Raw genomic sequence first — 25,547 nt, forward strand, 5'->3', positions numbered from 1 at the left:
GTCTACAGCTAATGGCGTGGAATGAATACAGCATGTCTGCTACACCCCTTTACTAATAAGTGTCGGTGATATACAGTACGTTATCCCAATGACAAGTGATCCTCGTGTTGTGAAGAGATGTCAGTCTGCTAGAGGCAGAGCTTTGAAAAACATTCATGTGGCCTGTCAAGAGTTGCGTCTGTATCTCATGTGGAATGATACCTACATGACAGCAAAATCTGAACATAATTGTTCACTGAACAATGAAAAGGAAATGGCTGCACTGCACCGCTCTTTCTCTCTAATTTCCTTTTATTTTACCTTCGGTTTGCTTTAACATTTAATACAGCTAAGTAAGTTAGATCCAAAAGTACAAGCAAATATTGATTTCAAACATCGATTAAACACGTTTTTTTTTTAACTCATTGGGAACTACAGGATTTTTACATGTTCTCTGAAAACGGTTGGACAGTGTGTTTCTAGGGAGAAACAAAAATGTTGTCCATAAAATCCTGCCAAGGCGCAGAGGGCACAGTGAAATGGTGCGCAAACACATTATTGTCACTCCAATGGTATTATAAATGACTTCCCATGGGGATGCTCATAACTCAGGCTGGGGGAGGGAGGGGGGGGGGGGGTTGGTGGTGGTGGTGGGGGGGGGGCGCATTGGGCAGGACTTGCAGGGAGGGGGAGAAGGAATAACAATGAAGGAGCAGAAACATGGCATATTATGACGAATTTATTATAAAGCCTGAAAGATGGGTCAAAAGCTCAATTACAGTCAGTTTAAACACATTAACCTTACGGGACCCACAAAACGAGCCATTAAACCGGGAAAAGCCACACAAGGCCTGCAGGAACAAAGACGTTCCTTTAAGGCTGCTTTGAAGATGTTAAAAACCCAATTGACCCACAATTCAGCCATCAAACGGCCACTGTGCATGACTGCGACTATCTGCATTACAGGTTAATTAACCAATCACACAGAGAGATAAGCATTTGCATAACTAAATGCACCATGTCTGCGAGGTCCAAAGCTGGAGTCGGAATCAATTTGGTGTATAGACTTAGTTAAATGGCTGTGATGTTAGGTCTAATTGCCTTCTTTGAAAAATAGATACCAGGGAAAAAAGAAAACTCTGCCAAACTGTTGATCGTTTGTCACCACAGTTCCCTTTCGCTAGCAGCAATGACTATGCGTCCTGGGATATTATAAATATTACAAGGTAAATTGATTCTGGAATTGATTTTATCCGTGTCAAAGTAGAACAGTTCATTGTCAACCGATGGGGTTCAAATCTCCAATACTGCAAATTAATTGAGTGAACAAATGGATAATGTTCACTTTTATGGGTTTCAATCATGTGTGCCACTCGCATGAGGAACCAGTTTAATCAAACTCTAAGGATATCTCTAAAACTAGCCCCCGAATGACAAAAATTCACGGGAAGAAACTTCCCGAGCCCTGTGGGGATGATTGCCATTAGGAGCTCTTCTTGTCTTTTCAATTGTCTTCGTGTTTGTGCTGTTGGCTCATTAACAAAAGCTGACCCATCGAATTGGGTCAGTGGCGATCTACCTCAGGGACAGTCAGACTAGCAAGGCAGATGACTGGATGATTCGTCCCTAAGTGGATACATCAAGAGTACATCGCATGTGTTCCCACGTCTTTAACATTATTGATACAGTATGGGCTTCACATCTGCAGCTCAAGTCAAAAGGGAGCAACTACTATATATGCAAATTATGTGACTGGGTGAGAGAATACATGACGGTCACACTACATGAGTGACTTACACAACAACAACAACAAAAATCGACAAATGAAGCTACGTTAAACACAAAATTCTATGGGTTTGTGGTTCAGCTCCACATTATTGAAAAAAACGGAGGAACAAACAAACAAACACAAAATGGCTTCCAGAGTGATTTTAAGCCTTCTAGGTAAATACAATTTTCCATGCATATCATTGCTCACTTGCATACATGAAAATAAGTAAGGACCCTAGAAGGCCAAAAGCAGTGCATTTATTCATGTTTATGTTTTATTGATGTGAGCAAAGAGAGCTTTGCCCCGGGAAAGTCAACCAATCATTTCTCAGATTGGCTCCCACCCTCTGAGGAGTTGGGTTTAGTCATCCTTTTATTCTTTTTATTTTTCTGTCTTTTCTTTGCTTACTTTTTCCTCTCTGTCTATCTGACTTTTTGTGGAGGGTTTTTTTTTTGTTGACAGCCTGTGATTTCATGAAGGGCTGTATCCAACTCAGAAATTTCAGAGGCGACTCGGATTTGGCTGTTCAATACCACAGTTCGACTATGTGTGCCCCCTTCCAAGAAAATCAATAAAGGACATCAGAGAGATTTGTATTCTCACAATGCTGCTTCTATGTCTTTTTCTCTCTGAATGACTATAACTTCTTTGGCTCCACTTTGGAACTTCAGTTTAATGAAATCAAAATAGACTATTATGTTATTGATGGTCATAATAACAGTAAACACGGGGAAACACAGGGCTGCAGCAAGCTAGTAGCGGCAGGGCGAACTCATATTAGCGGGCTCTGCTAGCTGAAATGCTAATGTTAGCTCACTGGTTTCTCAGAAAAGAATAACATTATATCTGATGTTTAACCACAACTGCAGACATCCTACAACACTCCACACATGTACACCACCCCGAACAGCCACCCTAATGACAAAAATGATCTTATCCGTATCCACACGCAATGCAGAAGTACTGGGTAGGGTGTACTTTCGGGAGATTAAAGCAAAGCTTCTAATGGGAGATTTTCCATTAAAGGCTCATGTGAAAATTGAAGCATATCCTTGCACATGTGTAAATGTATAAATTATAATCCTAAATCCTAAACGGTGGCAAATTTCTGGAAGATATGGAAATATTGGGGGTGTTGGCACTGGCGGCGCAAACCACAGCTAGCATGCTGGGGTACTGGCCATACTAGCAGGGACTTGATGCTTCCCGCAACCAGGCGATAGTTGCCAATGATGTGAGGTGGGGACAGCTATTGACTGCTCTCACAGTCCAAGGTCACACCAGATTAACTTGACAAATACTAAGCTTTTTCTAAATAATACGAGCACACATTCAAGGTGTGTTTTCAACAAGAGGTACATAAAATCTTGATAAACAGTAGCAGTACTACAACAGCAGTAGTCTTCTCCTCTTTTCTGAAAAAGAATACACATAGATTCCCTTGCTTGAAGGGGTGAATAAAAGTTAAAAGTAAAATTCAAGCAAGGAAACTGCTGCAAATCAGAGTTTCTGGTTTGCGCGAGTCTCACTGTCGAGTTTTGAGTCTATATAATGTACGAAGATGCAAAACAAGAAAAAAAGTAGCATTAAAAGCATGTCAAAGTCCGCTGTTGACGACATAAAGATCTGGCTGATAACATAGCATCAAGCAGCCATAATGTCATTGTGATCACGTATCAGTAAATGCCTCATCCATAGATCTAAACCCTTTACATCCACAAGCATTCATTAGTGCATGCAGCCACCGTGCATTGACAGACAGTTGGACCAAATTAAATCTTTAGGATTCCATATCAATCTATTTTTTTAAAGAGAAATGTTCCGATTTTTAAAGTGCTTCAGTGGGACGTGAGAGGCATCTCAACGCCACATTTGTGGGCAGAAGATTTTCCACACAGCTCGCAATTTAGGTATGAATCATACTGTACTGCAATATGGCTATTAATAAAATGAAATAGAATGTTGCAACAGATCAACACAGTTTTATTGTGCTTTTGGAAACCTCGCTTCAAAGAGACCTGTTGCTTTTTCAGCCCCCCAGTAAAACATCATTAATATGGCACCCCTCAAATATTATTTCGGTTTAATTGGGTAGTCGAGGGAAAAAGCGACCCTTACTCTAAACAACACACCTTCTGAATGCAGGTTTTCCCTCTGCTCAGGAGGAACACATCATGAGAAGGAGGGAAAAATCTTTAGAAATGTGGAAAATACAGCCACTTTCATGTAGATTCAGCTCTGTCTTTGAACTGAACCGGAGGGGACAACTGAAGGATCTAAATTAATTTCCAAGGGACCCCGGAGTTGATAACAGTGAATGATGTGAGGTTCTTTGTAATAACACAGCTAACGGCTCATACTCAAAGAGACACTGACGCATATCTCTATTTCATTTACCTTTCGTGTTGTCTGAGAAGTTGGCGGCTCAGATGATATGCCTTTACGTTCTCATGAATACACATAAGCTTTTGAATATTGTAGTAGAGGACAAACACATCCACGCAGAGGGCTTTCTCCAGGGACCAACCCTCGCCTATTTACCTCCTCATTTCTGACAGCAAGTTAATACCTGTCACCACTAATTAGTTTCTTCAATACAAGCTGGAAAATACGCTCGTTTTTCAAAGTCAGCTTTCTAGAGGTCAGAATTCTTGACCTTATCAGATTTGATAAACATGGTAGATGTTGGATTTTTAATCCTTCAAAAGGATTGACTTAATCTGACAAGCTATGCGCTCAGACGTTAGGCTGTTTCCGGTCAAGTACTATGAAATAAATAATGACCAGAATTATTTCACCTCAATATGTGCAATATTGGAAATTCTTTTTGTACAATTTTGGGTATCTGTGATATTACAAGTAGTTAGTACATTCAGTACTATTTTTGCCTTTTTGTTGCCTGTATGTATATATTTTATGCACTTTTTATGTGCTTTCAAATAAAGCAGTAATGACAGTAAGGAGGTTGAATTTGAACTGAGCAAGAAAAAGTGCTTTGCTAAGAGTAAGAATGCACATAATAGCGCGTGTGCTACTCAACATTTATTTTAACAAAGTGTAAATCACTTGCTGCTTCCGTCAAATAGGAGCCCTGAAATACACCTGGGCGTAACGTTAATGACTTAACACAAACGTAGCAGAAAACAGGAAATAATACAAGATAAAAATTAAAAAGCAACCACTGAAATTTGATTAGAATGAGAGACCGGACAGAAAATAACAACAATCTGCACTGTTATAAATGAATTTCATGCCACAACTAGTTTTTATTTTATTCCTGCAGAAATAAAAGTTAAACATAAAAAAAAGGGCTCAGATCGTGCCAAGCTTTTCTATCACTCCTCATCCTTGCGTCAGAGTAGAAGACCAAAATAATTGACACACAACCAAAACTGTTGTGAATCGGAAGCAGAAGAGGGGGAGGAGGAGAAGGACATGGAAATCTGCGAGAAAAAAAAAGGATGTTAGGAGCCAGTTCTACCAAATAATGCAGATCCCCAGTGGCCTCTAATGCATCCCGGCCATCATCAGACAGGAAAAGCTGGCACACTAATATAAGGAGAGCGAGCAGGACTTCATTGCTCCTCTCATTATAGTACCTTTCACTGGCCTGTCCACACACGCAATGGTGAGGAAATGAAAATAAAACCTGTTCCGTTTGTTGCGAAGTTCATTACAATCTCAAATTCATTAAGGAAGACAGGAGCGGAGAGCAAGAGTCATTTAACAAATACGGACTTATTTTAAGTCAACTGGCTAATTAATGTTGTTCATATCATACCCACCTGGTAGAACATGACAGGTTTTTGTAGACTTTCAATTTTCTCCTCCCGAAAAAAGGATTTTTATCTCCTTTTGAGTTAAATACATGTAGAAAGTATGACATGCGTGACAAAATGATGAAAATAGCTCAAGATGACAAAGTGCCACAGAACATCTAACAGCCGTCTGTATGTACTGCAACTTCTTTTTCTCCTTTTCTCAAACAAATGAGGATTCATGTGCTCGTGCATTTATTAGAAATCACCTGACACAAACACCTGCAGAGAAAAGAAACGCAGTATAGGGTTCAAATTTGCATACATTTCCTTAAGGCATGAGAGAGACAACAGGGGCAGACAAAAGAAAAATAAGGAAGAAGATGCACTGCAAAGCGGGTGAAGGCAACGACACCCTGATTGTGACTCTGTGAAGACGTCGCAGATGTAGGGCACTTGGCAGTACAGACAAGCATCTTTTAAGAGAAATGGTGCGGTCGAAGAAAGGCCTTACTCCGTCCTCATCTGTGGACAAAATTGATTGTTTGTACTTTTGTGGGTGAAAACATACTCCAGGGATGCAGCTTTCATCAAATAAACCCCAGCAAAATGTCCCTTGCGCATTAATCTGCTGTCTGTATGTTTGCTTATCCTCCTGACTTCTAAGCTGTGGTCATAAAGCCTTGATGCTTTGAGCTTGAGAGGTTTCAGCAATCAATTCAGTCCATTATGGGGGGAAATTAATGAAATGGGCTGCATGTAAAAGGGTTTCACTTCAAATATAGCTTTTGTGGGCATGCTACGTCTCTCTGCTGCTAACAACAATACACAATAAAGTGTGCTGGTTGCCATTAGTGGGATATAACATCGTGATTGGTCCGCTTCGCTTCTTAAAGGAAAGCTTGAGGTCAACACTCACAGAAATGTGTTTAATGGACTGTGTTAAAGAAAAAAGGATGTTTCAGAAAAATGCATTTGTTTTGCGCACACCCTCCCACCCCCCCCCCCCCCCCCAAAAAAAGGCACAAGGACAAATTTAATGGCAACCCATTTGAATGTTCTGACACATCAGGAGTTTTACTCACATCTTGAGCAATCTACAAATCAATGTTCTGCATTGTAAGTAGTGCGAAGAACCCACCCCCCAAAAAAGCATTCACAGGTTTTTTTTCTCATTTGCTCATATTTATTGTTCAGGGGTTGAAGGTACATTAGCATGAGCACATTTATTCTTGTTGCACTAGTAATTTAAGTGTGTAATTCACAAAGCTGTCGTCTACAACACAGATTGGAAAATTTACCAGGGTGAAATAATTTTTCTTTTTCTTTTTTAAGCGAATAGTTTTTTTGATACGTTTTCAAACTAGTTGGAGAAATAAGAATCCAGACATTTCTTCGACTTTCTTCTGATACTTCTCAGCTTTGGCTCCGAGAGGCTCGGCTCCTGCCTGGGGGGGCTCTGAGCTGAAGCCAAAGGCAGCACAGGGTCCAAATTGTGATTTTGGAAAAGAAAAGTCCTCCAGCTAAAATGACCCCTTTTACTGCCAAAAGTGCTGTGAAACTCATGATCATGAGCTAAAACCAAGCCAGGACATTTCTCTTTTTTTCAGCATTTTTCATTAAGTGTAGAGGAAGTGGTTGGCTATGCGTTAAGGTTATGTTACGATTAATAAAATACCTGGAAGTGTATGATGTTGGCCATGGCTCATAGAAATGATGTTTCGAAGGTAATGAACACTTGAACACATTTGTACAAAAATTAGAGATGCAGAAATATCTGATACGCTGACATTTTTCAACTTGTTTACTACATTATTTGTATATAAACTGGGGGTGCACAATGATATCGGTATTTTTTAAATGTATTGGCATCAGTCAATTCCAATACCAGAGCTGTTTTTCTTAGTCAGTATCATCATTATTGTTGTTGTCATGTTTATGGTTAAAACACCACCAAACCCTTTATATGGATTCAACAGAATTGTATGTGAAACTTGAGACGGTGGCACGTCCCATGACGCTAAGGCCGGTTGACGGTCCAGCGCAAGCTATGGAATGGAATATGGATGGGCACCATTATCCAGTTATCAGTGTATGAGGTCAGCATATCTATTTATTTATTGGAAATCCCTAATAGAAAATATATCATTAAAATTATTTTTTGCTCAAAAACAACTCCAATTAACGCATCCCAATCTTCTCCAGATACAAGTATCTTTCATTTTAGGTGTAATTACTGGACAGAGAATGTTTCCCACATGTCAATTCTCACTATGGCCAACCTGGAGGCGTCAAATTTCCACATTATATATTTGTGTCTGGTGGATTTCGGACCAGGATCAGCTTCCCAAAAATTTGTGATGTCACAAATCCTGATCGTAGGATCACCTTTTAAAATCAGACAATATTTCACCAACGTACGTGAGCCCTGTCTTCTATTGTCTAACTGTGTATGCACTTCATTCTACACTGTTGAAGCTCCAACATTCAACTGTGGGAACAAGAAGAAAAACACTGGAGGGGGACTTTAAGGATGATGTGCAGTGGGAGGGTTAAGTTTATTTTTTCCCAGAGTTCATGGCGAAGAGGTCGAAGCGTAGGCGTCAGTGTTACCAGATTGGCCGATGTTCTGTCCTACTTTACATTTTATTGAGTGCGTAACAATTGTTTCGGGTGTCTTGTGGTATTTAGGGCTACAGTACTTTTCCTACAATTATTACAGTTTTGCCCTACAAAAACTGTTTCTTATTCTGTACGATTATGATTATGCGTTGGCTGACAGGACACTGACGCCAACACGCAGCAGTGACAAAAAAAAAATTCAGTTCAGTGCCACCAGTCTGAGAATTATTTCTAATTCAATTCCTTTAAGTTGGAGATTTTAATGCAAAATGGTCAAAGCAGGGGAGCTTGGAAATTCAGCATATTGTAACATCCTGGAGTTGGCTGTCCATGGAGGAGAATGGGACAATGAGGTTGAATGTTTCAGGGGAAGAGAACCAAAAAAAATAAATAAATGGGACCACCAATCTTAGAGACTTGGTGGAGGCGATTACTATGGTTTTTCATTTGCCTTATTATACTAACACAACTAAAGGCGTGTCCAACCATTTTTTTCCCCCCCAATTTGCATTTGTTTTCACTCACAAAACAAAAGATTACTGTTAGAGGCCAAAATCCCCCCTAGACACTGTCTGTTGGAGATAAGGGTGTTCTTGTGATGGTACAGAAAATGTTTACTGTTGTCTTGCAAATCTAGTGGACTCCTGACAAGCGAGCCAACGGGGCTGCTCGGCGTGAATTCCTGCGTGTTGGACAACAAAAGCGCTTCTGTTAAAGGTTTAGTTAAATGTTAAATAGGTGAACGCGCGCACACACACACACACACACACACACACACACACACACACACACACACACACAAACCTTGTACTTAAATGTCAAGGTTGGCTTTTTCGAAATATATTTAGCAAATACCACGATGCTTTCCCAACCTTAACACCGTTACCATGAAGAAGGGTAAGATTTAACTAAATTCTGCAGCGTACTTAAACATACTGTAATCAAATACAGTATTAAAACTACGAGTGGAGACTAAAATCGTTCTTTTTGCCATTATCTTCTCAATATTTTGATCAATCGTTTGATTTGTAAGGCATAAGGCTCCAGTGGAGATGCCAGAGCGTCATTGTGTCATGGCTAATCAAGTGTCTTATTTTGTTCTAACAGCCCAACAGCCTGACATTGAATTAACTACATGTATAATGTAGTAAATTCAATGTCAGGGACACCAAAGTCCTATAAAAAAAAAAGCTTTAAACCTAAAGCAGAACCTAAACCAGAACTTGAAACGATCCAAATCATCCACCTTGGCAAAGACCGACACGTCGAATTACTAAAGGACTAAAAAAGTGTGTCGGGCTAGCAAACGTGATAGATAACATCGTGCCATCATGCCCTCGAGTCAAACCAGTGATGGCAGTTTGATGAGGTACTTAAGGGCAACGATAACTCTTTGATTAAATCTGCAAATGTCAAGTTCACACTGGTAACTTTATGTGCAAGCTGCTAACAATCAAGCATTCACACGTCTATAGATCCATACCACCAGTTATAAATGGTCCATTTATATCCTATCAGTGCTGGTAATGGTAATCATGACATGTATATTACTTCAATTACAAGAAAATGTGCTAGAAAGGGTGCAGACCTCAGCTAAGGAGGGGGATTTGATTCGGATTAAACACAGTTTACTAAGAGATATCTTATAAATTAATTTAATCTAATCGTGGATCATTACAAATACACTAAAAGTAGCACAGGAAAAAAACTAATCAATTGTAAATCCAAAAATTCACACGCGTTAAGATGCATCAGTAATTGTTTTTTCGGAGAATCACGGCCCTCTGAATCAGAAACTATTCGTGAGAAAACAAGAACCATCCACTTTCATACAGGTGTGAAACTGCAACCCTGGAACCACCCGGAACCAATCACAGTGCTTAACAACAACGGCTCAGCAAATGCAACTCATATCCCTGCCTGAAGGCTGAAGGCTGTTGCAACATCACACAACTTTGCAGACAGTACATGATGTCCCTTAAAATGAATAATTCAAAACAGTTGGAATTGTCCAATCATATCATTAATGGCATCATCAACATCTCCCTTTGTGGTCCTCTCACCACTTCTTTTGTTTAGCTCTCACTTGTGAACACGTAGCTCTGCAGTGGCGGAAAACACAGAGTAACTGTAATTTCACAATATTCTGCAAGAACAGATATATTGCAAGACGATTCATTTTCGAGCCTTTACGTCATCGGTGGCCAATAAGCGGATCGCGGTCCGGATCCAGACCCAACAGACGTAACCTCCGGACCCAGACAAATTGTGATAAATAAATAAATAACAATCATAATAATAATAATAATAATAATAATGAATAAAAAGTTGTGACCAAGCGATTTTAACAGCTTATGTTTCTAAATACGTTAAACACATTAAATAAACTGTACATTTATGGTAGGCTATGTTTTTGTTTCAATATTATAATGGAAGTAACGTTAACTGACGCATGCGCCGTGCAGTGCGAGCTGTCAAAGCTGCGAGCTCTGTTGGACTGGTGCGCGCTCGCACTGCAGACTCAACACTGCAATTGACAGAGGGAAAAACCGCGCGTTAGTTGAGAGGGGGAAGGAAAGGAAATGTGGTTCAAAAGAAGGGTGGCGTGCTGGAAGAGGAGAAAGGTAGACAGTGAGAACCAAACATTTCAAGATGAGTGGATGGACTCGCATGTTTACTCTGCCTCCACGCAGCACAAAGTCCGTGTGCCTGATGCGCTCCGAGATGGTGGCTCTTGTCAAAAGTAGTTCTGCATTTTATTTTAAAGGAGCATAGGTCTTCCATCAAGCTCTCAGGTTCTTATTTTGTATTGTTATGTGCAGCGGAATAGCAAAATGCTTACTTCAAACAGAAAAGGATATTGTCACATGTTTAACGTTAATGTAGAAATGACTGATGGTTGTTGAGATATTATTGAATGCACTTTAAGACCTATGTGGCCCCCTGCTGGACAATATGTTTAAGGTTAATGTGGGGAAAAACAGACAATAAATACCGTTGAACTATTATTGAAATGCAGGCTACGACATTTGATCTGAAAGTTCATTGTTGACCAAACAGACACTGACACAACTAGCTTGACGTCTACCAACCTTGGCTAAATGTGCCACTGAATCATGATGCACACCTTGACTGCTGGCTAACATGCAGGCGTAGGCCTATCAGTGAAATCAACAGTCATAAAAAAAATGTGATAGGCCTCCGGACCCAAGCTTGAAGCCTTTTTTTTTTTTTTTTTTTTAACAGGACCCATTAGAATTTTAATTGGATACCCCTACTTTACATTATCGGTGCAACCAAAAAAGAAATAAATCTTTCAAAAAAAGGAGTTTTTTTTTTTATCTACTTCTACACCACATTGTGGTGCATTTGAGAGAAATTGACAATTGAGATGAAAACAGAGTTAAGAACACCAGCTGCTGGAGTTAAAACTTAAATATTTAGCGTCAAAAATGTCAATTGTGCAAGAGGAGGTCATGTGATACATTGCACTACGTATATTTTGTCCCACCCCGTGTGCTCTGTGCAACATCATGACACAAAGACAGGCAGAGCACAAATTCAAATCGAAGGCTGTTCAATGGTGGCACTAACTTGTAGACTAGATTCCCAGGGATCAGTTATGTAACACCTAGTTTCAAGTCATTTTTGGACTCAAACATAGAATTTGATGAGATGGAATTTCAAAGTGGAAAACCAAGACTTTTAAGACATGACTACAGTATAAAGCAAGAAAAGTTAAGGAATAAAACTTGCTGGCTTGGATATTTGATGGTGTATGAAGCTGTAGAAGCAATAAGGCTTGAATACAAAGTGATGATATTTCAAATTCAAAGTTAAGTTATTTAGGTGATTCAGAGGTTTTCAACAAGGGCTCTAAACTATTCGGGGGGGAGGGGGGGGGGGCTAAGTGAGTTCAGATGAAACAAAACTACATTATTTATCAGAAAAAGCCCTCCCAGAATAGCCTCAATAGATGTCATTTGGTTAAAAAGATACTTTACAGATCCAGTAGCTTCAGGGAATTTTGTTGTCCTCCAACTTTACCAGAGTGAGAAACCAATAAATGCCTTCATATGGACCTTATTCTTTGAGTCTGAACTTATGTAAAACAGCGATATTAAGCTGTCTTGGCTCAATTGCTGAGCATCTCTGGGATCAAATAACATTCATGATTGCAGACATGCAGGAGCTCTGCAAAACCAGGGAGGTAAACAAAGCGGGGAGGGCGGGGTTTATTCAAGCTCGGTCCGAGGGGAGGCCCGCTGACTCCAACTGGGATTTTATCGTCCTGCTGCCGTCTTACTGATGAGGATTCCCGTTGGAACCAATAAAATCATTACGTTGCGTAAATGATATGTAGTTACTGTCATGTCTTGCGCCTCTGCAAAGATTTTAATGAATACTTCATCTGGATCTATATTTACTTGCTCCTCTATATAACCTTTGGTTTTGACAACAACTCATCAAACGGCCATTTTAAAAGGATTCGTTCCAGGAAAACCATCAAGTGAGTATTGAATTTTCGAAATGTGTCATTTTGTGTTTGGAAGTTTTCCATCATTTTCATAGTTTAGTGTGTGTGTGTGTGTGTGTGTGTGTGTGTGTGTGTGTGTGTGTGTGTGTGTGTGTGTGTGTGTTGTGTGTGTGTGTGCGCGCGTGAGTCCATGTGTGTTAGTGCGCTGCTGCAATCCAAGTCATCTTTAAACATGATAGTGTTGCTTCATGCAATATGCAGCTTCAAAACCTGGGGAGTCTCAACATGTAACCCAACCACCATCACTTGGTTTGTCTGATAATGAAAATGATGAATTTATGAATTAATTACTTTGGTCACAGTTTATTTCATGGTAAACTAATTAAAAAAAAAAAAAACTTGTATCCAATTAGACAAAAAACTAGACATAACATGCTCTTAATGAGACAATCAACACACACAGTTACACCCATAATTAAGACAGCAAAGACCTAAATCATCCTCTCGTTAGAAAAGAATTAAGAAGCGATAAAAAAAGGTCCAGGCAATATGTTAATATAGATCAAATTCTGTCCAACTCTGATAATGTCTTATTGATTTTTATACATATATTCTTCATTTTTGAGGAGTGTAACACACCGTTTTCCTGCCATATGTGCTTCAAAGCAAGTAACCAGATCATAGAAGGGGACGACTATGGATTGGATTCTCTGACATCATCTGCCATACTTAGAAGATGCTTGGGGGAGGGCTTCTGATTTTTATGGCTGAATAATAAATCAATACAGCAATTTATAGTGTGTGTTATTAGTTTGCTGTATCAATAATCAGGTACTAATATCGTATCGCAATACGCTGTGATAAAATCCTATCGTGACCCTGGTATGTTAGAGGCACAGCAGCTAAAATTCAAATGATGCTACGGCAGTTCTTCAATCATGTTACGGCAGCTACATTTACAATGTTCAGTACACACAACTGCAACTTTTCAAATATCATTCTAATAAAGTGAAATATTCAAATGAATTATATTCACTCAATTTGTTGCTGAGTTATCAGAACAGGTACACACCTGGTTATATTTGCAGCTCTATTTTCAGTAAAGTGGAGTATCATAATACGTATTGCATCATATAATACTCTGTACCGCTGGGTCCTTGCCAATACCAGTCCTACTGCATATCAGGGCATTCATACTCATGTCACAGCGCCCAGCTCTACTGCATATAGTACCATATTAGACACAAAATGTACCATACCATTATGCCAAATACTCCGAATACAAACCAAAAAAGAGACATCAGTACCCACTAGGCACCCTTTTATAGAACATATTAAAAATCCAATACAATTACTTCAGTTCCAAAATATGCCACAGACATGATTTTACCCTCACAGACAAATCATGCTCTAATTAAACATAATTAACAGACCTGTGTGTTGTTAGACAAGTGCAATATTTAAAAAAAAAAACAGATAAAAAAAATAATTGCTTTTTTGTTTAAAGAAAACACTGAAAGCTCAGAGGATGGTGCATTTCTTTGGCCTTAATATATCATAGCTTGGTTTTCTGAGAAGAAAATTGGACCGCAGACTAAAATCAGACCCGGATGTTTTCCAGAGATGTGTGGAGTTTCAATAATTCTAATAAAGCCTTCCCTGATGCTCTACCCCCACACCAGGTACGATATCAGACTAATTAATGACCTCAGTCCAATAAGGCTATTGAAGCTGCCGTTTTTTTTGTAGTTCTTTCATCAATTTGTGTTAACTCTGTAGGAATGACAATTAATGAAGTCATCTCCCAATTTGAAATTCAATTTCCTGATTTTACCAATCAGAAAATGCATAAATTTGTTTTCATAAACTAATCACAGCCATGCTATGCGTCTTCCACAGGGTGGCATTTATTGAACTAATTAATCACATGCAAACTTGTCAAATATGATTGGACACCCGCTTTGTCACTTTGATTAAAATTGAAACACTAAAGTGTGTGTGAGGTATACGAGTGTTAAAAAGGCAGAGACAGATTGAGAGGCAGAAGGAAATCAAGCAATGTCTGTGTTGGTTGAACATAAAACTCAAGTCAGACCTTTATTTGCAACTTAAAATGCACTTTGTGGGGCAAAACTACAGTTTAAGTGCTGGAGATGTTCTGAGATGCTGAGTTGATGTAATGCATTATGGTCCCACAGCACAAATGATTCATGAAAAAAAGGGCACACACGCATGTGCTTTGAGGAGTAAAAACTGGGATTTCACTGAATTATTACTACAGAGGGTGAAACTTCTGCCTCGTTCACCATCGTATAAAACTGAAGCAAAGACCAAAAAAAAAAATTCACAGCAAAATGGTTTCAAAAAATTGTATATCCTGGCTCCTGAGCAATTGGCTGTAGTAAGCAGTCTACCTCTTGGTCTCCTGAGGTTTGCTGCACTTTCTATCAGCATCTTACAATCACATCAGAGGACAGTGCCCCCCTAAAGGCTGGAGAACAGCTGGATTAATGAACAGCTGCATGGTGCTGACACACTGAGGAACAAGCAGGTAGAAGATGAATATGTCTGGTAGCCAAAAAAACATCTTAATATTTCCCGTTGGCTACGACTTGAAAATCTAAAACATGCAGCTATAATCAATATCTCTGATAATAACACCAATGACAGTGTGTAATGTCAAAGGCATCGCTCATAATGATGAGCCTGCAGGGAATTATCACCCGATTCTGTCTCCGCTCTCGGCTTTATGGTGCTTTACAGTGATAGTTTCAGCTTCTTGCTTCGCTGTCCGGACCTGCGACCGTTTCACAGATAGTTGTGTCAGTTCCAACATCTTTCACCATCTGATTACACGTCGCATCAATGCTCCTTGTAATGTCACATCCCGCGTTCTCAATTTCCTATGTAACGGCACTTTTATGCTTTCTGCATCAATTAATACAGGTCCCTCAGATACATCTGAACTTTCTTCTTACGTGAGCGGTGTTTGTTCTTCACCCGATCTCGTCTGACACAGTTTCCAGTTCCACTCTGAATACGGAAGACGGCAATGAAAAATGACAATATGATTCTCTGGATCAAGAACTGCTGTGTCAAATCTACTTCATGTTCCTCTCAAAAAAGGTTACAGGTCAGTCATTTAATTAAAAAAAAAATTAAATTTTTTTTTTAAAAATTTAAAAAAAAAACATCAGCAAATGCTGCCTTGTTTGAAGATGAATTGCAGGATAACGCTGTCGACGGTCCAGGCCCATCACTCTGTTAATTAAATATTCAGAAATTCAATTTTGGGCATTTGTCATAAAATTGAACGCATGAACATGAGCATCTGCGTCTTAAAATCAAGAAATTGCCCCAGGTAGACTGATTTGGTTGACTCTCACTGCTCTCACTGTGTCATTTACAGCTGCAGTTAGCAGAGGCTTGCTGCAACTGTTGAATAGAATGGAGCATTTAGCAAGTAAAGAGCCAGATATTTCCCTCAGGAGTTGATAGGAGCCAAAGATTGAGCAAAAAGAGGGGGAATATTGGACTTCTATTCATCAGGTGGACAGCCTGACTCCAGCTGATGGATAATGCTGGTCTGTAGCCAAACTGCCGAATGAAGCAACTGTTTCTACAATTTTCGATTTAGAGAGTTTCACACTCCAACTCCAGAGGGGGCAGCACATTACCAGTTGGGACGTTAGAATGTCCACCTCTATGGTTAAGAAACAAGGACATGCTAGCTTCCTTAGCATGAGCTGAGGGTGAAAGTCAATTTACCGAAGAATGAGGGCTCTGATACAAGCAAGGTGAGATTAGTTTCCTCCAGGAAGCCAGAACTGACCGCTCACCCCACGTTTGTCTGACTCTGACTGGGTAGCGGAACCTCAGCGAAAGACAGGTAGCTACTAAAATGCTCCTTCCTGCTACCCTGACTCACTTTCACCTCTTTTGGGCAGAAGTGGTATTACAAGAGAAGGCAGACTCGTGCTTCATGCTTAAATTATCCCCATACAGGAAGTAACTACTCGATTAACATCTCAATGACATCACCAATGAACCTTGCTCATAAACCCACCGGTACGGTTTCAAACACAGTGTGTTGCTTTTGTATTTGTGCTACACCCATGGGTGACTTGGAAATTTAGTTGATTGGTGACTTTTTTGTCAGTTTATATTTTATTTACGGCTGTTTCCCGACTTCACGCTGCAGTCTACCGCCCAATCAAGGCGTGACTTTTGGCATCTAACTGATTTGTCAACCTTTACTTTTTTAGACCGCGCTGTGACACACACGTTTCCCTCGATACTGAGACACTGCACGTTTCGTAATGACACAAAACTAGGAAGTTTCCTGTATGAATTTGAAACGTGCCCAACAGCTGTGGTGATCAAATATTCTAACCTACAGTTCTCCAGGAGGGATACAATTGGTACTGAAATATTAACACCTGATCCGCTTTTGATTTTGGTCAACAGAGGATGACAAAAAAAGCGCAACAATACAAATTTTTCCAAGGTCATTTGACTGAACATCAGCGGGTTTATTAGATAAAAGCATTAGTGGCAGCTAAATGCGTCTGATATGAAAGAAAAATGCCAGGGGAAAAAAAAAAAAAACTCAATGGAAATTTTCTCTCTGCTGTAAGTGAGCACATCAACGGTGGTATTTTTCTGTGACACCCACAAATGGGTCAAACACCTCTGTGCATTGGGAAGCCATTGCATTTAATTTTATGGATCAAAGAGTTTCTATGCAACCAGCTCTGGTGTGTTAAATGGAACGGCTGTCTATCTAATGAACCAGTTTTAACACAGGTGTCCCCCAGCGCCATGCCATTTCCCCCCTTTTTTATTGTCTATTTATACCAATGAGATTATGTGCAACAATAACTGCCTCATTCTGATTAAGTATGCGGACAACGCGGCCCGGGAGGCCTGTCTGATTCCCAGTCTGTCATGGCAGAAAAAGACGATGTTACAGAGCTGGCAGATTGGTTTGACTCTTACCACCTTAGAGGAAAAAAAAAAAGAAGAAGAAAAACATAACAAAAACCAGAGATTTCACTCCTCGGCCAAGAATAACAGCTGGCCTCATCAATGTCTGGTACCTCAGAGAGCAAGTTTCAGCAGGAGATTGGGAATGACAACGTTTACCCTTATTCTCAAGGTACATGGACATTATTTACATCATGAAGGATAATTTCAGGAGCAACGACACACACACACACACACACACACACACACACACTAACTCCTGCGCCGAGTCAACCGTGTTTGAGAAGCACAAGTGGTCAATCAGGAATCTCAAACCATTTAACTGCCAATAATCAGCCAACAGACAACTGGCTTGCACACTAAGACTTTTGCCTTCAGGGGGAAGGGAGATGACTCCCAGGAGTGTGGGACGTGCTGCTTGCGCTTTTTAAAAAAAGATTACCCATACAGTCACATCGCAGCTTGAACACCCATGTGACGCAAAAGACTGAATATTGATTTACCAAACAAGACATCTGAAGCCAAGTGTGTGTAAGTGTGTGTGTGTGTGTGTGTGCGTGTAGCTTATTTTTAATTGGCTTTATCTCTATTTTTGCCGATGTCCATGCCACACATCATTATAAATCAGGGCTCTTTATATCTTTAGCTCATTCAAGACAGATTTAATAGGCAAGAAAAACGTACGTCCAATCAATACTACGTGTAGTTACCAAGCATGAATTTCAAAGGGAATTCATGCGGTGTATGTTTTATTCTCATGATTACATCCAATCAATGTTATCTCTCCCAAAGTCAGCGACCAGAGAGTCATGACTCCGAGCTTTTGATGTCTCAGACAATCACAGAAATTGAATAATAGCCCAAGATTGATTTGTGAAAAGATTTGATGTTTTTTTTTTTTAAACTTTGATTTTTTTTTTCCTCGCATCAAATCTGAACTCCGAAGATCCCCTTTGGCGCTTTCATCACCACCTTCTACATCTTTCTCATTTCACACCCTGTGGGATTTTACATCTTGGTCAGATCACAGGGAAAAGTCTTGAAGTGAATATTTGATAGTACTACCCCTTGACCACAGGAATGAAGTAATTTTCCCTCAAATGTCCCTTTTAGATTCATTATTAGTCATTTACATGTAATATAGCCTGAGCTCTAACATCTAGTCATAAAATGCCATCAATTTTCCCTCTGCAGTTTCAATCGTTCTTTTGGGACTGCAGTGAGGGTTCAGACTGAATAAATCTCCAATGTTGCCTGGACACGGTGACAAGCCCATCAGTGACGATCCACTGAGCAGAGTCCCACAGTACAAAAGGCCATATTTAGTAGAGACATCTTAAACAACAACATATTTCGAGACACATCCCACAAATCACAGTATATCAGGTGCATTATTCATGTAAGAAACTGTCCACAGCAATCACCATGACGCCCCTTCCTGGCATAAATTGCCAAAGAGAAATAAAACAACAGGTCGAGGTTAAAGGATATCACAACCCAGCGACGTATATCTGCATCTGTTGATGATGTACCTTCACGCTGGTTCTGAAAAAATCTTCAGATATGAGCCCTGATTAATGTTGCTACACACCCTTGAACCCAGCACGCTGAGGTGATTTGAATTAAGTGGGGGAAAAAAAAGCAAGAGATGCTCCCTCTTATGTTTGCAATTTAAAGATCTTAGCGTCTGATATCTTACTGGGGCTCCTGAACAGTCTGCATCCTGTACATGCAAAGTAAGAGATACGATCTCCATATGTCTGTCTCCGTGATTGTAAAGTACTGTGCAATAACAAAAGGGTGTGCTTGTGCGTGCGTGCGTGCGTGCGCGTGCGTGTGCGCGCGCGTGTGTGTGGTTGCTGCAATGTCTTATCATTATCAAGTTCCTGTCAACCTGTTTTGTAGCTCTTTCTGCACCATTTACACCAAAAAAATACCTGCATATTGCAATGCTGCATTTCTCCACGGGATTAAAACAACTACTAACTATATGTAAGTCAAATATCAATAACCAAAGTCTGCTACATTCACCAAAAGGTCAGCCTTTGTCTCATTAGCATCACGGTTGGACAAAAATCCCTTTTCATTGTAGCTACTGCACCATGCTTACTTGATGATTTCATTAATAATTAATGTACAGTAATTGCTGCTGTATCTCCTATAGCTCACTGTTAAAATCCATTTACCTGCAGGGTAAAGTGTTCATTTAAAGTTCAGGTGACCTACCGTTTGTTATAATACATTTTCTACTTTCAAAAAGAGGGATTGTGCAAGTGCACAGTCGCATCCACCCCCAGCCACAGCAGCTAAATGCGCTCGTAGTCGTAACCTTTACAGGCAAGGACAGAGAACGTAATCATGCATTTGTAAACTCTGGTCATTCATTGATTAATTCAACACTGTATACGGAAGGAATCGTTCATTTGCAGGAAGGAAAAAAAAAATCTGCTTTTACACGTTGTGACAGCTGTGCGTAAAAATGTGGCAGATGCATGAATAAACAATATTAGCGTTTAAGACGTGAAGATATAATTTGCATAATAATAATAGCGTATTTATTTGTCGTCTGATGAGATGCAAGTGTTTCAGCAAAACTCACGCTGCTGTTATGTCCGGACCAGTGCACCATCGCCTGGTTGTGTGCCGAGTCTCCCGACAGAGCAAAAGTAGAAGTGTCCAGGTGCGGCTCACTTTGCCTCGGGTTAGAGCCTTTGGCTTCCTCCCCGGTGCGCCGGTACTCGGCTCTGTAGTTGGGAACACCTTGCACGGTCTCCATAAGCATTTCTCTGGTCTGCGATTCTCCACTTTTACCCCTATCCACATTTTCAGAAAATGCTGTCTCCACGCTCCGTTTTACCCTATTTTCTGTGTTTCTAACTGACAAACTCGTAGCAGGTTGCCTTTGTTTGTCCCCAGACTCACTAAGGTACTTTTTATCAGGTATTTTGAGATAGTTGGTAACCGGTTTGACGCCAACTGGTGTCTTCTTTCCGTTCTGTGCATCATTAATCTCAAGCTTTGCATCGACACTGGCTAATTCTGTCTCCAAAGCGCTAAAAACTTTTGCGCTATTGTGGACTTCCGTTGATTTCCGGGTAGCGCGTGGCTCCAGCATTAACTCCAGCCGATAAAATCTGTTGTCTGATGTGGGAGAACTTATTTCCGCCCGAGCCATAAACTTGGGGTGACGGGAGTACAGCAACAAAAAAGACAAAAGCGAAAAATTCCCAAATGACCACAGTACCATTGTGTTCTTGTAAACTGCCGGTGGGGAGGGGAAAAAAAAGATGGTGCGACAGAGAAGTTGTGAAATATTCAGCCGTGTAAGCAAGAAGCCACTCAGTAGACCCGCTCACGTCCAGGAATTTGTCAAAGTGTGAGGGAGCAGTTGGGGAGGTGCAGCTGCGCGCCAGCAGAACGCGCCGACGGAGAGAGGAACCGTTAAAGCTCATTGTTCATGGGGATGTTTGGGGAAAACATCTTTAAAATGCTGATATCACCCGTAATCATTTCGAAATTATTCCACGATTTTATTCTCCTCTGGGATGGTTTTTATTCAGAAAGGCTGTTTATGCAAATCCATAAAAGTTATCCAAAGCAGCACCTGATTGACTCGGAGCGGTTGGCAACAAAAGTAATTTCGTTGTTTGTTTTTTGGGTTGGTTTTTTTTTTCCTCAACAGTTAATGCTCTGGCAAGATTTTCTCCTTTGAAACGACATGAATAAAAACATAATTTGCTCGCATCAATCAACATCAAATTCACCTGCAAACTGCGTGTGAAGATGCATTTCAGTTGGACTTCCTGACAGTGTGTGGTCGTGATGTGCAGAGCTGCAGGATTTTTTTTTTCTTCTCTACATTTTTGGTGACACTGTTAGGTTTTTTTTTTAATTAAACCACCAATACAACATGCCTCGGGCCCCTCTGCCCTGGAAACAAGTGAAGCTTTGAAGAAACGCTGTGATGTATCAGTCATCTTAGTGACTTGCGGTGCCACGTAGCCTCCAGCAATTCTCTTTTAATCTTAGAACAGGCGCAATTCAAGTTATTCAGTCATTTTTAGAGTATACACATTTGAAATAGAAAGCACGCTCCAAATCAATACGGTACTTTCTATGTTGCAGAAACTGTGTGTAGGACAAGATGCAAGCTGGATACACTTAAAATACATGGTGGCCAAAGGAGAGCCATCAAGGGAAGAATTTCCAGCTGTGTCAAGGATGACAGCATAGTTCTGGATGAAGAATGTAACAGTTACGTCCTCGTAATGTGAGCGCAGGTTACATATGTTCTGAGATCAAGTGAGTACGATTACTCTTTTTTGTGTCAAGGAAACCAATCTGTGGTTCCCTGGAAAGTGTCATGCAGTGACTGTAAGTTATGAGACAAACTGTTAAAAGGCTACACACTCTTCTATCTTGATGCAATTTGACAGCGAACACCTGAAAACGACTAAAAACCCAGAACATGTACAGGTTTGAGCTTGTAACTGTTGTGCGGGTGAACTCTCAGCTGCAGCATCGTGCATCAGCTCAGCTGTAAAACACTGTTTTGAGTGCGAAAAAGAAGATTCACCGTCCTTGAAAGCTGCAAGAACAGAGCACAAAACAATCCCGGGGAAGGACTGACATTGACACGAGTTCATTGCAGAGAACAGCAACTTGTGATCTCGCACACACAAACACACACGCGCGCACACGAACCGCAGCAGAAGGCTGGCCCGTGCCGTCCTCCTCAGAGGGCTCATATCTTGGTCACCATTTCTGGCACGGCTGTACAAACAAATTGAGATTCATACGAGGGAGGGCTCTGGGCAGCAGGTGCTACTGTTGCAACTCCACTGCATGCCAGCTCACTCTCTCTACAGGCCATCCCCACTAGAACGCCTCTGCAATGAGGGGGTAATTGGACTGATCACACTCTGTTTACCCATTATGCTGCTAAAATGAAGTAGGTTGCACCCAAACACACTCTGACATGCCGAGGAGGGAGGAGGAGCCTCCTCCATCAGTGTCACATCTTTTAATTTGTACTAACCTTGGGCCAGGAGAACATTGTAAGGATTTTAGTGTATTTGTGGCTTTGTGCATGTGTGAGTGTGTGTGAGAAACAGAGAGAGAGAGAGAGAGAGAGAGCAAGAGAAAGAAAGAGATGAACGTCTGTTTATGTGCGAGGAAATATCTCGGGGTAAGGGAGTGTTTAATGTGTCGTTGTGTGAGTGTCTGTGTCCCACATCTTGGGTGTGCTTAACTATGACAAGGAATATTGCATATCTTCCTGGGTGGAGAAGATCATTCTGCATAAATCTGAGCTCCAGTAAAAGAGAATAAGAGAAAAAGAGATGAGAGGGTGAGGCTGGAAACTCCGTATAGGAGTGTAGCTCGTTCAATTTTATGTGCTCTCCTCACCGGCGTAGATCATTAGCAAGATTATCAGATGTAATCATCTCATCCTGGTGGCGCATAACTCAGTCAGTCAGTCCCTGCAATATCCACGCCTCTGTTTCTACTGAATACAGGGAACAAGCTCTAAAGCTTTCAGGACCAAATCCCATTTGTGCATCCGCTGTCTGCATCCCTAGCTTGTTAGTTCCAACACTTCAGTGATCCCGGTGGAGCGGACGCACAGGCAGTAGCACGAACCATAATGGCCATCACCCAGACAGCTCACACTCGCATACGGGAGATGAACAGCAAGGTGCACTCCCTACACAGCTATACCCATGCCATTAAAAAGAGAAACTTTCTTTTATTGCAAATGGCAAAACACTTATTTTGTACCTCCTTCATGGTTGAGATAAAAGAAAGGCATTTTAAAATCACAGTGGGAGGAGTGTAAGACAGTTAGCCACTGCAATAAACTGCCCCTGTCACTGAAAATACAGCCGTCGTCATTGGTGAATCAGTGTGTATCACTATGATCTGCCTGATGTCTTTGTTCTGCAGCATTTTCCCGCACACGATGAACAGAGAGACGAGGCTGTCAAGATATCAATACAATTTAGTTGATCTCCTATAGCTGCAGCTCGTCTTTCAGTTGTAATGTAGCGTTTTGCGAGACATTCTCAGATGTGCAGTGTCAATTATAGTTTGTATTCCCTCACTCATATTCTGTATAATGTTTGCTCTCTTTTTTTTTTCTAATTCGTTTTTTTTTCCCCGAGGTGTTTATTACAGCTTGGATGTAAGTTTTTATAGTTTGGCCATCATACCTACCGAAGTAACTGCTGTGATTTGGAAATGCGGCGCATCATTTTACGTAACAATGTGAAATGTGACAGAGTTTACACTCACAGTGAGTCGGGTTGTAATGCCGGCGCTGTTGGCTGAGTCACTATTTAATCTATATGTTTGAGACATGAAAACTAAGTGCCAGAATGTAATCAGCCCTAAGTGTTACGCCACAGGCTAGAAATCCTATACACAAGGGGTGCTAAAAGTGCAGGTCGGGAGACACGTGGGTGGTGGTGATGGTGGTGGTGGGCAGGGTGTCGCAAAATTATTTCCAGATTAAATATAACAAGACTAAGTAAATCAGGTGTGTTGGCACTGGTTGAGCATGTTGCTCATCGGTAGTTTTTGAGGGCTTGCTGTTGTTTAAGTGTGCCATTGGCCCTTGAATTAGTGCCGTAAAAAGAGTTTATGGCGTGTGTAATGTGTTCTCTTGTTAATCACTGGACAACTTGATTGACTGTGTAGCTGTAAAATGAGATGATACTCAGTTGCGTAGTCTACTGCAAGGTTGTCAATGTCCTCCGTGTTTAGTGTTTTTCGCTTAAAGGTAGAGAGGCGCAGTTGTCTGCAGGTAAACTCCTCTGCGGAGATTATTTCGTGCCGTTTCAGCTGATATTTTAAATTCATCGTGGCGCTGTTCTAAAAAACAAACAACACAAAAGATCAGTATTTCCATCTTGTTCTTGCATCTTCAGCTCCTGTGGTGCATTATGACTTCAACACGGTGATGAAACTCCAGTCAAATAATCTAAATGGCTGTAACTAGTCAGTGCTAAGAAAAGATGTGTCAAGATGATGTCAAAAAACAAACTTTTCTCCAGAAAATAAGCATGTTTCTTAGCAGCCATGTTTGATCCACTGCACAGTACTTTACGCTGATTCTTTTCAGCCAGTGAGAAACACCACAGCTTGACCACTGACCGCTATCACCATCTATGGTCTCGGGAGCTATAATCACCTGGTGAGATTCACGTGTTGTAAAAGGGCTGGTCCTCTGATCCTAACAAAAAAAGTTTTAGAAATATCTTTTTTGCCAGATCTGGAAATTGGGTGCCAGTGTGGAAACTCCTCGGGGGTTGATCTGAGAACTGACTGACTCCCCATCGTTGAGACTCTCATGCGTGACCGTTGAGCAGCAGCAGTAAGTCATTTCATCGGCACAGCAGTGAGTTTTTTTTCTGATAACGAAATGCCAACAGCCTTCATGACATAAAACCATTGCTGTAAAAACCTGTTACTATTTTCACAAACATGATCACAACAATGTGACCGCTACATGTCCTACAGCTTTGTCAACTAATATTTCAGCATTTAGGTTTTCGTAATCTTATTTCTCGTTGGACTGTACAATATGAAACAGTCAGCTCCAGCTGGATGTAGGTCCATCCATTACCAGGAGTCCGATGGGTAAATCCTGAGTAAAAAATATGAATTTAAACTCTCAAAATAATCTAAGAACCATAAAATAAAATCAATAACATTTTCCTTTCTGAACTTATCCATTACAGGTCATGGGGGGGGGGGGGGGGGGATGTTTCCCAGCGGCCTTCAGTGAGAGGCGGGGTTCACCCTGGATCACTGGGCCAACACAGAGAGACAGACAACCATTCACACTCACAGCCACGCCTAATCTCCATTTAATGTCTTTGGACTGTGGAAGGAAGCCGGAGTACCCAGAGAGAATCCACACCGGCACAGGGAGAACATGGAGACTCCACAC

The 25,547-nt window shown here is 40.8% G+C and overlaps 1 protein-coding gene across 3 annotated transcripts in view; it reads right to left on the bottom strand.

The window, feature by feature from the left end:
- LOC147247408 (VPS10 domain-containing receptor SorCS3-like) overlaps positions 1–20,971 on the bottom strand; it is a 58,291-nt gene extending 37,320 nt beyond the window's left edge. For all 3 annotated transcript variants that reach the window (XM_086179595.1, XM_086179594.1, XM_086179593.1), the window contains exon 1: positions 20,193–20,971. In XM_086179595.1, coding sequence (XP_086035721.1) covers positions 20,193–20,840 — 648 coding nt within the window. In that variant the 5' untranslated portion in view covers positions 20,841–20,971. The remainder of the gene's footprint in view (positions 1–20,192) is intronic.
- Between the last annotated feature and the right edge of the window lie 4,576 nt (positions 20,972–25,547).

This window comes from Aulostomus chinensis, chromosome 16 (genome assembly GCF_037954235.1).
Source record: "Aulostomus chinensis isolate RoL2024-O1b breed Wild chromosome 16, RoL_Achi_v1.0, whole genome shotgun sequence".
Classification (NCBI taxonomy): domain Eukaryota; kingdom Metazoa; phylum Chordata; class Actinopteri; order Syngnathiformes; family Aulostomidae; genus Aulostomus; species Aulostomus chinensis.